The sequence below is a fragment of the Hyla sarda genome, chromosome 6 (assembly GCF_029499605.1).
Source record: "Hyla sarda isolate aHylSar1 chromosome 6, aHylSar1.hap1, whole genome shotgun sequence".
Classification (NCBI taxonomy): domain Eukaryota; kingdom Metazoa; phylum Chordata; class Amphibia; order Anura; family Hylidae; genus Hyla; species Hyla sarda.
The window spans coordinates 253,439,247-253,454,211 of NC_079194.1; the positions used below are offsets into that span (position 1 = coordinate 253,439,247).

Consider the following 14,965-nt stretch of genomic DNA (forward strand, 5'->3'; position numbering starts at 1 on the left):
ACGATCAAAACTTTTCACAATTTCTAGGACATTCTAAATGTTTATTTAAGCGACGGGTACACTGTAATGAAAACCTGATCCAGACAACACAGGAACAACTTAGGGATAACTCTGTAAATGTCCTTGAATAGCTCAGCCAGAGCCCCGACTTGAACATCTCTGGAGAGAACTAAAAATGGCTTCCCCCGAAGTTCCCATCCAACCTGACAGAGCTTGAGAGCATCTGCAGAGAAAAATGGCAGAAAATCCCCAAGTCCAGGTGTGTAGCATCATCCCCAAGTAGACTGGAGGCTGTAATCGCTGCCAAAGGGGCTTCAACTGAGTAAAGGGTCTGAATACTTATGTCAATGCTATATTTTCATTTTTCCTTTTCAGTAAATTGGCAGAGATTTCTAACATTCTGTGTTAACTTAGTCATTATGGGGTATTAAGGGCAGAATATGGGGTATTAAGGGCAAATTAATTTTAGCACAAGACCACAACATAACAAAATGTGAAGACTTTCCAAATGCACAGTATACTCGCTTTTTTGGGGGGTTTATAGGTAACATAAACCCTGAGGTTTACCATACATGTGGTTCACCCCCGTATGTGGTCATTGAGGGATTGAAATACCTTCAGGTGACCCTACAATGGGAAATATTACGAAAATATCTACTATAGGGCTCAATGTTTCCCTAAATATGGCTTTGAGCACATGCACACTGGAGGGGGGTAGTTACATATGTGGCAATGGTGCCATGATTTTAGACGTCCCTCACAATTGCTCTCTGCTGGGAAAGCATCCACTAAACCTTTAGACACAAGAACTACAAAGCTGGTCGTACACATCCCATGAGTCTCTTGTGATCCCACTGATTTCTGTGCGATCAGCTGACTTGTGTTTTAGGCAGCCTCCTGATTCTCCCCCCCCCCCCCCCCCCCCCCGCCATGCCAGATGTTGGGAAGAGGAGGATTTGGCATGTTGGATTTTAACTGCCTGATTCTTTTGTTCTCCAGGAGATAAGCTTCCATCAGATGCTTACCCCACTCCTCTCCATTGAGAACACATGCACTCTCAGCTGCTGGTGAGAGAGTTTGACAGCTATCTTTAAAGGGGTACTCCACTGGCTAGCATTCGGATGTAAATGCTCCGAACGCTGTTTTCACGCTGCGGGCGTTGGCCACATTGCGGGGGACCTCCACCATGATCTTGAGAGTGGAGCCCTGACTCCTTTTTGTTTTCAACAAAGCAAAGATTTGCACAGGAGCTGGGACCTCATTCTCAGGATCGCAGGGGGTTCCAGTGGACTCCTGAAATCTCACACTCTTGCCCCATCCTGTGGCTATGGGAGGTGTTCTATAAACTCTGAATACCTCTTAAATTTTGGGATACCTCCTTTTAAAGGAGATCTGCAGACTTCTACAACTTGTCCCCTATCCACAGGGGCCCTGGAACTGCCATGGCGCTGCGTGGCTAATGCTTGTGTCATCGACCTCACTAAGAGGTCGACAGACATGCCCTCTCCATACATCTCCACCTTTCCCATAGAGATACATGGAGGGGGCATGTCGGCTGCGGTGTCATGCTGCGGCCATCATGCCTCCTGCATAGGGAGAGCTGTGACAGAGCTGGGTCCCCAGCGGTCTGACCCCCCGCGATCAGACACTTATCCCCTATCCTGTGGATAGGGAATAAGTTGTATAGGTCTGCTGTACTCTTTTAAGGGCACAAACAGGACTGTTTTGTCTTTTTGATTTAGTTAACTGTTTTCATAGCCAGTCCCTGTCCTGTGCAATGACCTGCCGGGAGAGAGCAGTAGGCTTCAGAGACTCTACTAGAATTTTCTACACCTTTTAAGCAGAGTCTATGTAATAAAGTAGACTCTACTCCCCCTCTTGTTGCTGAATTTCTGCTTTGATTCTGTAATCTCCATGTCTGATTTTGGATTTGCTATGAGATAGTGGCGGAGTTAGTAATCTATTTCTACCACTCCTGACCTGTTATGTTTTTTATGAAGCTTTAGATTTCTCTGTAGGTCCCTGTTGATGGGATGAGCATGACCCCCCCCCCCCCCCCCCCCCACCCCCACTCCTTTTATTCTAGATGATTTTGACCTTAATTCCACTTTCATATCACACATTTCTTTTCTCTGCTGCCAATAAATGTAGTTTGTTTACTTCAACTTTCTGTTGCTTGGTAAGCACTTGGTCAGACACATTCACCATTAAACAGCTTTTGCTATTTGATAAAGGAATGGTGTAGTTTAAAATTATATATTATAGATACCTGGAAGATCACATTAGTGAAGCCTGTGGTCTTGTGCTAAAAATCTGTGTGGACTCTTAGCAGTCGAGAACTTCAGCCAAAATTTACTTATACACTATCCAAAGCCTAAGGGGATAAGTAGCTGATCAAGGGGGGATCTGATCACTGGGACCCCCGCGATTTTCGGAACGGGACCCGGCTCTCAGTAAGGAGCACGTGTGTAGACTGCATGCGCTCCATTTATTTCTATGGGAGCACCGAAGAGACCCGAGCACAGCACTTTGGCATCATCTGCACTCCCACAGAAAATAAAGGGAGCTCCTCACTGAGAGAGTCAGGGTCCCATTCTTGAGATCCACAGGATAGAAGATAAGTAGTTGATCACAGGGTGGTCTGACCGCTGGGACGCTCCGTGATTAGCTGCTATTCCTGTAGATAGGGGATAGGTTCATTTTGGCTGGAGTTCTCCTGTAAGGCTGGGGTCACACTACGGTTTGTAACTACGGTTCCCGTATACGGCTGGGAGGAGGGGTGGGCGGGGCTTAATCGCGGCGCCCGCGCTCAGCCGTATTCGGGAACCGTAGTTAATGTAAGTCTATGAGCTGACCGGAGTTAACCACAGCCTCCGGTCGGCTGTATTTTCGACCGTATGCGGTTTCCCGACCGCAGGCAAAAACGTGGTCGACCATGTTTTTGCCTGCGGTCGGGAAACCGCATACGCCCGAAAACGCTCATAGACATACATTAACTACGGTTCCCGAATACGGCTGAGTGCAGGCGCCGCGATTAAGCCCCGCCCACCCCTCCTCCCAGCCGTATACGGGAACCAGCCTTAAAACTGTTTCTTTACTTCAGGCTATGTTCACACTGGATTTCTTTCACTTTTTATTCCAAAACTGAACATGCAGAGATATTCTTGACATCTTAATGACTGTAACCCTAGTGCAATCCTTTAAGGACCTTAATCTGTCAGTGTGGTCCCTCCCAGCCATTTGAATGGGCCCATGCACACTATAAAAATTTGGCCCTGAATAAATCTAAGCCGCATCCTATTGATCTCAATGGGATTCTGCTGCACTGTGCACATTACAGATGTTTATTTGCGGAACTTCCAAGGCCGATTCGGATTCCACCAAATGAGCGAACATGTTCATGTAGTGTCCGTGGGTGGTTTGTTTAAAGGAAAACTGTCACCAAGTTCACCCCCACTAAACCAATACTTTTTCTTGTCACTGAGTTGTCGTCCGCTAAAGTTCTGCCATTTGCCCTTCACTTGAGCTCTGAAGGCGCGTCCCTCGCTGACACCCTTGCTTTGGGTCCTGGAGGAAGGGGCCTTAGCCAGAACGATCACCCCCCGTGGTTCGCATATTCATTGTCCCCCTGAACGCAGCACGTTGGGAGAGCACTCTGTGCGCATCCTGGTAGTCGGAAGTAGCGAGCGGGTCCGGCGCATGCAAAGTTACAGAGTGCTCTCCCGCTGCGCTCAGGGAAAATGAATATGTGAACAAGGGGGACGGGCTAAGGCCCCTTCCTCCGAGACCCAAAGCAAGGCTGCTGGCAGGGGACCCGTCTTCAGAGCGCAAGTGGAGGGCAAACAGTGGAACTTTAGCAGACAACAACTCTGCTAAAATGAGTGACCCATGTATGGACTCCTGTTCACCCACACTATAACCCAGTGTATGAGGTTTAGTGTGGGTGAACTTGGTGACAGTTTCCCTTTAAGAAATCAGCAGTGGCCAGAAAGCAGACTTCACTAATGTGATATTTTTTTCTTCTGTGTTATATTAGAAGACCATTTTGATTTTATTACCCCTTTTATACAGCTACATCATGGTACATAGTAGAATTGGTGTGTCCTCTACAGTGTCCTCTATTGCTGCACCGAGGCTAAGCTAAATTAGGACATGATGGCTGCCAACATCTATAGCGGAGGTTTCCAAACTTATTTGGCCAACTACCTCTTTTTCAGCTAAACACCCCCGCCCCCCAAATGTAAATCGTTGTCAGTGATCATGCAGAGCTTTATTATCCCAATCCTTGGGCTGGCACTGCTGGGTCACCCTGACTGTGGATTGGCACTTTTTAGAGATTCTATTTTGGCATCAATGAAGCAATTTGTATGTAAAAAAATGTATACAATTAAATTTTTTTTAATCAATTTAATTTTTTTGCTTATTATTAAAAAGAAATCTGAAACATTCTCAATCTTTTCCGTATTTCTCCACCACCTCCTTATTTTTACTACCACCCCTGGGTCGTTTTTGTGCCCCCAATGGCCAATATTGCCAACTCTGGGAATCACTAATCTATAGTTATATAAAGAAAGACAGAAAATGCGGTCCACTTCTTTTCTCCTCCCAAAATCCTTTATAAGCCTCTTGGAGACTGAAACGCCAGCTATTTCCTCCCACCATTGCAGCCTCACTGGACCCTATTCCATAGATGTGCCATCAGTCTCTACCCTGAAATCCCCCCCGCCCCCTTGTATTGTTTTATATGTAATGGAAAACACTTACTGTAGAGAAGGTGTTGTTGCAGCATGTCATGCCCTAGTTTGGTGGTCCTAGAATATAACCTTGCAGCTTATCTGCCAGTCTACCCAAGCTTTGCTATATCGTTTTAACCTATTGCTTGCTGGGTACATTTTAAAGTCAAGCAGTTTCACCGCCGCTTTCACTTTTTGCTGCATTTTTTGTGTTATGACGTATTTTTCTTTCTCTGTTACTCTCATTCACTCTACTGCTACTTTTTTTTTTTTTTCTTTTCCTCCCACAGTCTGTGGAAAGCGTTACAAAAACCGACCTGGTCTGAGCTATCACTATGCACACTCCCATTTGGTGGATGAAGAAGGGGCCGGGGCAGAGGACAAAGAAGATTCACAGCCTCCCACCCCTATAATGCATAGACCAGAGGAGCAAAAGAGTAAGTCAAGTATGTCATTCCACAATCTTTTTATTTCTCATATACTGCATGCTTATTTCTTATGTTTTTGTGCCCATTTGTTAATACTTAAGTCAGTGTCTCCCAACCAGGGTGCCTCCAGCTGTTGCAAAACTATAACTCCCAGCATGCCTGGACAGCCAAAGGCTGTCTGGGCATGCTGAGAATTGCAGTTTTGCAACAGCAGAGGCACACTGGTTGGGAAACACTGACTTAAAGGGGTACTCCGCCCCAGGACATCTTATCCCTTATCCAAAAGATAGGGGATAAGATGTCTGACTGTGGGGGTACCGCCGATCTCGGCTGCAGCACCCCGCTTTCATTACTGCACAGAGCAAACTCGCTCTGTTTGTAATGACTGGTGATAGAGGGACCGGAGCATCGTGACGTCACGGCTTCGCCCCCCCCGTGACATCACGGACCGCCCCCTCAATGCAAGTCTATGGGAGGGGGCGTGACAGCTGCATTAAGGGGGCAGGCTGTGACGTCAGGAGGGGCGGAGCAGTGAAGTCACGATGCTCCGGCCACTGTATAGCCCGTCATTACGCACCGAGCGAGTTTGCTCTGTGCTGTAATGAAAGCGGGGTGCTGCAGCCGAGATCCCGGGGGATAGGGGATAAGATGTCCTTGGGGGGGGGGGGGGAGTACCCCTTTAAGCATTAATAAGAAAGATTGTATTCATGTTGATGAACTCGACTTAGGTGATGAATTATTTACTAGACTTGCAGATCTGATCATAAAATAGAAAGAAATTGTTTTCAGGTGGAGAAATAACATTGCAGCATTCGCTGGTGGAAACATCATACCTGGCCAGATAGTTCTAACAAATAAAGCTTGGCCATATATTTCAGATAGCTGATAACTATCTCTCCGGATCCCCACTTATACATGCTCCCCCCCCCCCCCCCCCACAGTCCATTCATTATACATAAATGCTCAGCTGAGCGGTGTTTGGATGTATTGTAAATAGGGAAAAAGGCATCACTGCCAGACTCTGTCACAGTACAAATGGTCAGGCACCAAATTCTGCAGGTGTATAAGTTTAATGTGTATGACCAGCTTATAATTTTTCTTGTTGTGAAATATATTCATATGTTCTGCTTTAGCATGGAGGCTTCTGAAAGGAATCTTCTAAGGTGTAAACTGATACTTCCTTTTGTTTTCTTGTTCTTTGTAGCCAAGAGAGGCCCGGATGGTCTTGCATTGCCCAACAATTACTGTGACTTTTGTCTTGGAGATTCGAAGATCAACAAGAAAACGAGCCAGCCAGAAGAGCTGGTATCTTGCTCAGACTGCGGTCGCTCGGGTATGAGAGGCAGGGTAAAGAGGGTGATACAATAAGCAGTGTGGGAGCTCAACGGTTACCTGGTTGTCAAGATGGCTGGGTGGTATAGACTGAATGTTTACATAATGGGAAGCTGTATCAATCTTGGTTGAATTGCATGCCCTTCCCCACTTCCCAGCGTGTTTTGGGCACCCCTTATCAGATCTCAATCCCTCCTCCCCCCATCCCAAATAAAAGAGAGAACAATTAGTGCCTCTTCTATTGCCTCTCCATATTGCTAGCTGACAGTTGGAAAGAAAAAAAATAATAATAACTTAGAGACACTTTAATTGTGGTGCAATAAAGTAACATGTAACTGTAATTAAATTATTGAAAACCGCCAGATGTCATTGTTCTTTATAATGAATGCAACCTAATATAACTATGCAAATAAATGTGGATTCAATGCAACAGACGGAGCCCTCTGTATACAAAGAAATCTGTGTGGGTTAATGTTTTGCAACCAAAGTCTGCTCTTGCTCAAAGAGAATATAATGAAACATATGACACTGTGTGGCTTATTTTTTCCAAAGTTGTGGTGCATCAGTTTCCTGTATTGCGGTCTAATAGATGATATTTATTTTTTAGTTTAGGCGTAATAAACTGATGGCATAGCCATCATCTTCGTTTATTTTCTTTTAGATGTACACAATACTTGCATGTAGCTTTCACAGTTGATTATTTTTTATTTTTTTCAGAAAGTTGAATGATCACAGTTTACATGGAATTCCATCCTTGTGCACTTTTTTATTTATTTTTGGGTGATGCGACGATTTGGGCAGAGGATAAATGGTACCCAGGACCAATTAGATGAAATGTCCCTTGGTGAATAAATGTAAATATACATATAAATATGAAATCACCAATTAGGCTCGTGATAAAATAAAACTTAGCTTTTACTTCAATCGGATAAAATTATAACAAAATGCACAACAAAATAAAAGGTGCTGGGATGGGGAAAAGGGGGTACAGGTGAAGACCTACACTAAACAACCCTACCAAATGGAGAGAAATAACCCCCTCCATTAAAAGCAAAGTTTTATTATAACCCCAGTAAAAGCTAAATTTTATTATATCACGAGCCTAATTGGTGATTTCCTATTTATATCTATATCTGCCCCCCTTTTTTTTTTTTTTTTTATCAAAAATGGCTCAATCTGAGGATTAATGTCTTAATAATTCTTTATACTGGTCAGTGCTTTCTTATTCTTATACAGAGTTCCAAATCTCCTTCATTGACATAGTTAAAATGTAAAAATCTAGCTGCCTGTGGACACCATTAGATTAGATTTAGAAACTTACAGCATATAGTTTATAAACTGAAATAATAAGTGTGCAATGAGTTCCTTACCTTCCCCCAGTGGCAGCGGCAGGCATCCAGAATATTTTTTCACAAGGGGACAAGGATTTGTGTATCAATTTTTTTTTTTAGCTCCAGTCACTATTAAAGCATTACTGTCATTTTCATAAACTTTTAACTTTTTGCACAGACATGTCAAAAGTTAAGACTAGTCAGGGTTTCTGTGCTGAGGTACCCTTCAAATATTAGTTAAAGCCGGGTGAAGTACGCAGAAGCGTTCTTCACTCCCCTAACCAGCATTCGGTCCTCCAGTTATAGCTGGGGAGTAAAGCACACTTGTGCGTAGTATACCTAGCTATAACTGATGATTGGAAGGGACTTACCACTGAGATCCTGACTGATCCCAACTTTTGACATGTCAAAAGTGAATTTAAAGGACGGTATCGCCTTAACATGTCACTGTCACTTAGAAAAGCGTTTGGCGTGTTAGAGACATTTCAAAAGTTTGAATTGGTCAGGATCTCTGCAGTGAGCTGGGAGAAGTGCCCAGCATTGCCGTTCAGCTGTAGCGATGCTTCTCTCACTGCTCCATAGACTTATAATACAGAAGCAAGACAAAGATCTCAACGAGCCAGGGAAAGAACAGCAACACTGAACACTTTTTCCTTCTCATTCTCCTGATCAGTGGGGGTCTCAGCACTGAAACCCTGCCCGATCAAAACTTTTGACTTGTCTCTGTAATGTGACAAAAAATGTTTCTAAGTGACAATGCCCATTTAAGGAATTTACTGGCACGTTGCACACATAAAAAACCATTGTGTTAAAAGGTGGGCATTAAGGTGTACTTGGGCGAGTAATGTGACTACACAAAAAGGATTTTTATGCTGATTGTCTACATTGGTGGTTTGGAGGAGAGACTATAACTCTAGACTATTTTTTCACGTCGCTTGAGCAAGGTCCATGTACTGAAAAAAATAAGAGCACAAAATTCAACTTTATTTTGAAGGCACAAGATATGTGGGTTAACTTTGGGAAAATAGTTTCTCACCTGTTTTCTATGGGGTATTATGACCATGGTTTCCTTTACTCACTCATCATTTAATAGCATGTTTCTTTTCCATTTTATTGGGATATCTCGTGCTGTATGGCTGAGAAAGCAACTTCCACTGAAGAATAGTTACTAGCTATATAGGGCTTATACCTGTTCCTGATTCCGTTATATGAACAGACCCTCAAGCTACACTGTGGCAAAATTTTGAGACAGTAAAGTGTTATTCGCGCATTTAAAATTTTGGACCCTACTCTGAGCCCCGTTTTTCTTGCGGTCACAGGGCACCCCTCCTGTTTGCAGTTTACACCCGTGATGATGGCGGCAGTAAAGACGTACCGCTGGCAATGCATTGAGTGCAAGTGCTGCAACATTTGTGGAACTTCGGAAAATGATGTGAGTAAATGCAAGTTAAATTAAAACTTTCACTGTACACTAGCATCTCTGTGCACTGACCTATAGTTAGTGATTTATTTGCTTAAGAAAAATTATCTGTCTAAAGGAACTATTTAATTTTACTACATATCATCCTTGGTTTACTCTATTAGTTCTGTAGATCCTGTGTTTGTCTAGACATTTATGTGTAATGGCTTTGAAGTTTTCTGAGCCCCTTGTTTTCATAGGACCAGTTGCTGTTCTGTGATGACTGCGATAGAGGATATCATATGTACTGCCTATCTCCTCCGATGGCCGAGCCTCCTGAGGGTAAGTGAAATTTAGCAATTTCAAGAAGAAAAACATTGGGGGAGATTGATCAAAACCTGTGCAGAGGAAGAGTGGTGCAGTTGCCCATAGCAACCAATCAGATTGCTTCTTTCATTTTCCACAGGCCTCTTTAGAGGCCTGTGGAAAATGAAAGAAGCAATCTGATTGGTTGCTATGGGCAACTGCACCACACTTCCTCTGCACAGGTTTTGATAAATCTCCCCCATTGTGTGCAAACACATTACTTTTACATTATTTTTTACCTATAATTTGCATTCTTAATAAACTTTGCTTACCCTTGTTTTTTTTTTTTTGTAGGAAGCTGGAGTTGTCATTTGTGCCTGGCTCTTCTTAAAGACAAAGCTTCTATTTATCAGAACCAAAACTCCTGACATTTTACTCAAATAGACAATACAGGGTGAGGAACACTGCGGAGCTTGTGGACCTGATCTTTCACCACTTTATGGAATAAAGCAGATTTTTTTTTTTTTAATGTTTCCTAATCCACAAATTGTGTATATGCATGTGTGCCCTCACATAAATATGCACAGTGTGTCCTTTGACTGTCACCGTTCTTTGACAATATATTGGGTTATTAGTAGACTTAAAGTATTCAGTCTTATTAAATGAACCTTTTAACTGCTGGAAAATCTCATGTGACTGAGAATCTCCATATAAAAACACCATCTGTTCAAACCTACAAGCACTGGAAAACAACACGTGAGCAGGTGATCCCAGGTTTACCTGCGTTCTAGTATAGATGTTAGAGGTGTAAAATGCTGGCGCATACGGAAAATGTATGTAGATCCTTAACTCAGACTCTCTTAGGTACATCAACACATACCGTATGGTGTTTTCCTTCCCTGGGGCTATCTGGCGTAAATGGGAAGAGTGAATTCTTGTGTATGACTATTCTTTACTAATTTATCAAAAGCTGTCAGCCTCTTCCCGAAAAATACAACCTTCCAGTGCCATATCTGCTGCATCTCCTGGGCCTGGAACCCACCCTTTTATTGCTTACTAAATGCTTACAACATTTAAAGAAGTTGCAATATTCATTATTTTTCTAGAGTATACATATATATTTTTTTAAATACCTGGATTAAAGGGGAAGTGGCTGATGGGCATTTAGATCTATAGTCCCATGTCAGTATCCAGTGATCAGTATAGCATAGGAAATTTTAACTTAAAGAAAAATAAAATAATCATTGTATTTAGCAAACTTGATATCATTTTTTTTTTGTATCTTGGTGAACAAGTTATGAATTGTACTCGTGTCAAAATGTTTGAGAACTCTTGCTTCATGTTGCATGTTCACCAGAATAAGTGGCATCTAGCACGTTTGTGGGCTGTTAGGGAGCGAGTGTCGCATTAGACCTCTCACTTGACTCCGTGGAAATAAAGGGAATCTATTGTGAAACAAAGAATATATTTTGTAATGTCAGTTTACTTTAGTAAAACAAATTCAAGCATATTTTGATTGACTTTCTCTGAGAGAATATAGCAACTACGCCAAGCACTACTGGTTGGCCGCCTAAGGGAATCTGGGAAAAATATAGAAATGACCAAAAACTTGATTTAAAAGTATTGTCTTTGATATAGTCCTCCAGAATTTCAGCATTGGCGCTATATGATGAGCACCCTAAGGGGGAGTTCCCACACAATACATTTTCATTTCCTTTCTATAAAAAACAGGAAGAACTTGGGATTAGTTCTCAGATTTTGTAGACTGTAAAGTGGTTTTCTCCCTTCGATGGTAAGCATTTTTAGTATAGCTGTGCTTCTAAAATAATTTTAAAAGCCTGCATGGTTTTGTTACATTATCCCTTTACAGTGCTGACAAAGTGATGTTAGTGCTCTCCTTGCTGTTATTGAAATGCTGAGAGCCCCTCCATGGTGCACAGCTTCATTTTCTTCATTTCAGGGGCATGACCAGAGCTAAGTTTTTGGGCAGTGTACATAGACTTCTTTTCCCTTCACTGTCCGTGCATGCTGGGAGTTCTAGTTTTGCAACAACTGGAGATACACTGGTTGAGAAACACTGCATTAGACAGTGTGCCAGTCCTGCCATGTTGGACTTTTTTTCTAATGTATATGATAGCCTTATAGCAACGTCACTACACAGAATGCATTGGCTGGCTGAGTTATGTGAAAAAGGGCAGATTTTACTTACTTAATTATAGCATATTTACAAACCTGTAAAACTACATTATAAAATATGCATACCCAAGTTCTTAAAGGAAAAGTCTCATGCTAGAAAACTTATCCCTTATCCTTTGGATAGGGGAAAAGTTTTAGATTGCGGGGGATTCGAGCGCTGGGGGCCCCCTGCGATCTCCTCTATGGAGCCCCTGTGCTTTAGCACAGGAGCGAATCACAACCCCTGCCCAAAGCGGAAGCCGCCACTTCCCCTCCATAAAACTCTATGGGAGAGCTGAAGGTTGCCGAACGGTGTGGCGGCCTCCGGTTCGGGCGGGGGTTGTAACACGCTCCTGTGTTACAGCACAGGGGCTCTGTAAAGGAGATCACGGGGGGCAGTGCTCGGACACCCCCATGATCTAAAACCCTTTCTTTCAGATAGGGGATAAGTTTTCTAGCATGAGACGTATCCTTTAAGGGTATGTTCACATTGAGGAAAGTTCAGTGTGTAAATTCAGCATCAATTCTGTACTAATTTAGCTCAAAGCTAATTTCACCAGAAACTATAAAGTCCCATTGACTTAAATGGGCTTTTACATGCAAAGTTTGTCAGAAGAATGAACAGAATACAGTTCCTCTTCCTCTGAAATTCCTCAGTGTGAACAGAGCAGCAAAAAGACCATTGAAGTCAATGGAACCTCTCATTCAAGGTGGAATTTGTGCGCAGAATTCAGCAGTGTGAAAATGCCCTTAAAAATTCTCCCATTAACTGTTCTTGCAGGAATGAAGGAAACCTTTTGTTATTATACATTTCTTAAGATTTTGGAGACCCCTATAAAAGCACAAGCCAGGAGAAAAGACACAGAACACTAAACATGGTAGCACTTTGGCAGAGATTGAGGTCAAATACGGAGTGGTTTATGTGACTGACATGTAACTTATTTTTAATACATTAAACTCTTAGACTTATTAAGTTACAGGAAACAGGTCAGTTTTAATCTGTTGTGGCTTTACTTTATTAAGAACTAAATGCTTTGTGCTGGGTTTTATATCTTTTTTTTTTTTTTTTTCTAATTGCTGCTGGTTTCAAATCCTAAAATGAAAAAATAATCTTAGTGGATTTATCTGTATTACTTAATATGGAAGGAAGTGGCCAAGGGAAAATGTGGGTAAAAGCTCTGGATCTAAATCATAGCTGAAGCCACTATTTGTGGACGTCAATGCTTTTAATACTCAAATGAATGCATGGCCAAGTAGTCTATATTAGATCATTGTAAGTATTGGCTTCTGATTTTTAACCCCTTAAGGACCAGGCTATTTTATACCTTAAGGACCGGAGCGTTTTTTGCAATTCTGACCACTGTCACTTTAAACATTAATAACTCTGGAATGCTTTTAGTTATCATTCTGATTCCGAGATTGTTTATTCGTGACATATTCTACTTTAACTTAGTGGTAAAATTTTATGGTAACTTGCATCCTTTCTTGGTGAAAAATCCCAAAATTTGATAAAAAGGAGAAAATTTTTACTTGTATTTGAAACCCAATTTCTCTCGAGTAAGCACATACCTCATATGTGTATGTTAATTGTTCGGCGGGCGCAGTAGAGGGCTCAGAAGGGAAGGAGCGACAAATGGTTTTTGGGGGGCATGCCGCATTTAGGAAGCCCCTATGGTGCCAGGACAGCAAAAAAAAAACATGGCATACCATTTTGGAAACTAGACCCCTCAGGGAACGTAACAAGGGGTAAAGTGAACCTTAATACCCTACAGGTGATTCACGACTTTTGCATATGTAAAAAAAATAGATATTTTTTTTACCTAAAATGCTTGGTTTCCCAAAAATTTTACATTTTTAAAAAGGGTAATAGCAGAAAATACCCCCCAAAATTTGAAGCCCAATTTCTCCCGATTCAGAAAACACCCCATATGGGTGTGAAAAGTGCTCTGCTGGCGCACTACAGGTCTCAGAAGAGAAGGAGTCACATTTGGCTTTTTGAAAGCGAATTTTGCTCTGGGGGCATGCCGCATTTAGGAAGCCCCTATGGTGCCAGGACAGCAAAAAAAAAAAACACATGGCATACCATTTTAGAAACTAGACCCCTCGGGGAACGTAACAAGGGGTAATTTGAACCTTAATACCCTACAGGTGTTTCACGACTTTTGCATATGTAAAAAAATATATATTTTTTTTACCTAAAATGCTTGTTTTCCCAAAAATTTAACATTTTTTTAAAAGGGTAATAGCAGAAAATACCCCCCAAAATTTGAAGCCCAATTTCTCCCGAGTACGGCGATACCCCATATGTGGCCCTAAACTGTTGCCTTGAAATACGACAGGGCTCCAAAGTGAGAGCGCCATGCGCATTTGAGGCCTAAATTAGGGACTTGCATAGGGGTGGACATAGGGGTATTCTACGCCAGTGATTCCCAAACAGGGTGCCTCCAGCTGTTGTAAAACTCCCAGCATGCCTGGACAGTCAACGGCTATCTGGCAATACTGGGAGTAGTTGTTTTGCAACAGCTGGAAGCTCCGTTTTGGAAACAGTGGCGTACCAGACGTTTTTCATTTTTATTGGGGAGGGGGGTTGTATAGGGGTATGTGTATATGTAGTGTTTTTTACTTTTTATTTTATTTTGTGTTAGTGTAGTGTTTTTAGGGTACAGTCGCACGGGCGGGGGTTCACAGTAGTTTCTCGCTGGCAGTTTGAGCTACGGCAGAAAATTTGACGCAGCTCTAACTTGCAGCCGGATACTTACTGTAATCCTCCGCCCATGTGAGTGTACCCTGTACGTTCACATTGGGGGGGGGGGGGGGGGACATCCAGCTGTTGCAAAACTACAACTCCCAGCATGTACGGTCTATCAGTGCATGCTGGGAGTTGTAGTTTTGCAACCGCTGGAGGCTCCGTTTTGGAAACAGTGGCATACCAGACGTTTTTCATTTTTATTGGGGAGGGGAGGGGGGCTGTGTAGGGGTATGTGTATATGTAGTGTTTTTTACTTTTTATTTTATTGTGTGTTAGTGTAGTGTAGTGTTTTTAGGGTACAGTCACACGGGCGGGGGGTTCACAGTAGTTTCTCGCTGGCAGTTTGAGCTGCGGCAGAAATTTTGCCGCACCTCAAACTTGCAGCCGGATACTTACTGTAATCCTCCGCCCATGTGAGTGTACCCTGTACATTCACATTGGGGGGGGAGAAACATCCAGCTGTTGCAAAACTACAACTCCCAGCATGTACGGTCTATCAGTGCATGCTGGGA

At 42.6% G+C, this 14,965-nt stretch overlaps 1 protein-coding gene across 6 annotated transcripts in view; it reads left to right on the plus strand.

The window, feature by feature from the left end:
- The window catches only part of DPF2 (double PHD fingers 2), a 72,143-nt gene extending 61,108 nt beyond the window's left edge, over positions 1 to 11,035 (plus strand). The window contains exons 8-12 of one of the 6 annotated variants that reach the window (XM_056526960.1): positions 5,024 to 5,179; positions 6,366 to 6,494; positions 9,144 to 9,256; positions 9,484 to 9,565; positions 9,884 to 11,034. In XM_056526960.1, coding sequence (XP_056382935.1) covers positions 5,024 to 5,179; positions 6,366 to 6,494; positions 9,144 to 9,256; positions 9,484 to 9,565; positions 9,884 to 9,957 — 554 coding nt within the window. In that variant the 3' untranslated portion in view covers positions 9,958 to 11,034. Of the gene's footprint in view, positions 1 to 5,023; positions 5,180 to 6,365; positions 6,495 to 9,143; positions 9,257 to 9,483; positions 9,566 to 9,883 lie in introns of all 6 variants that reach the window. The other 5 variants (XM_056526956.1, XM_056526958.1, XM_056526955.1 and 2 more) reach the window with 5 other exon arrangements.
- Positions 11,036 to 14,965: the final 3,930 nt, after the last annotated feature.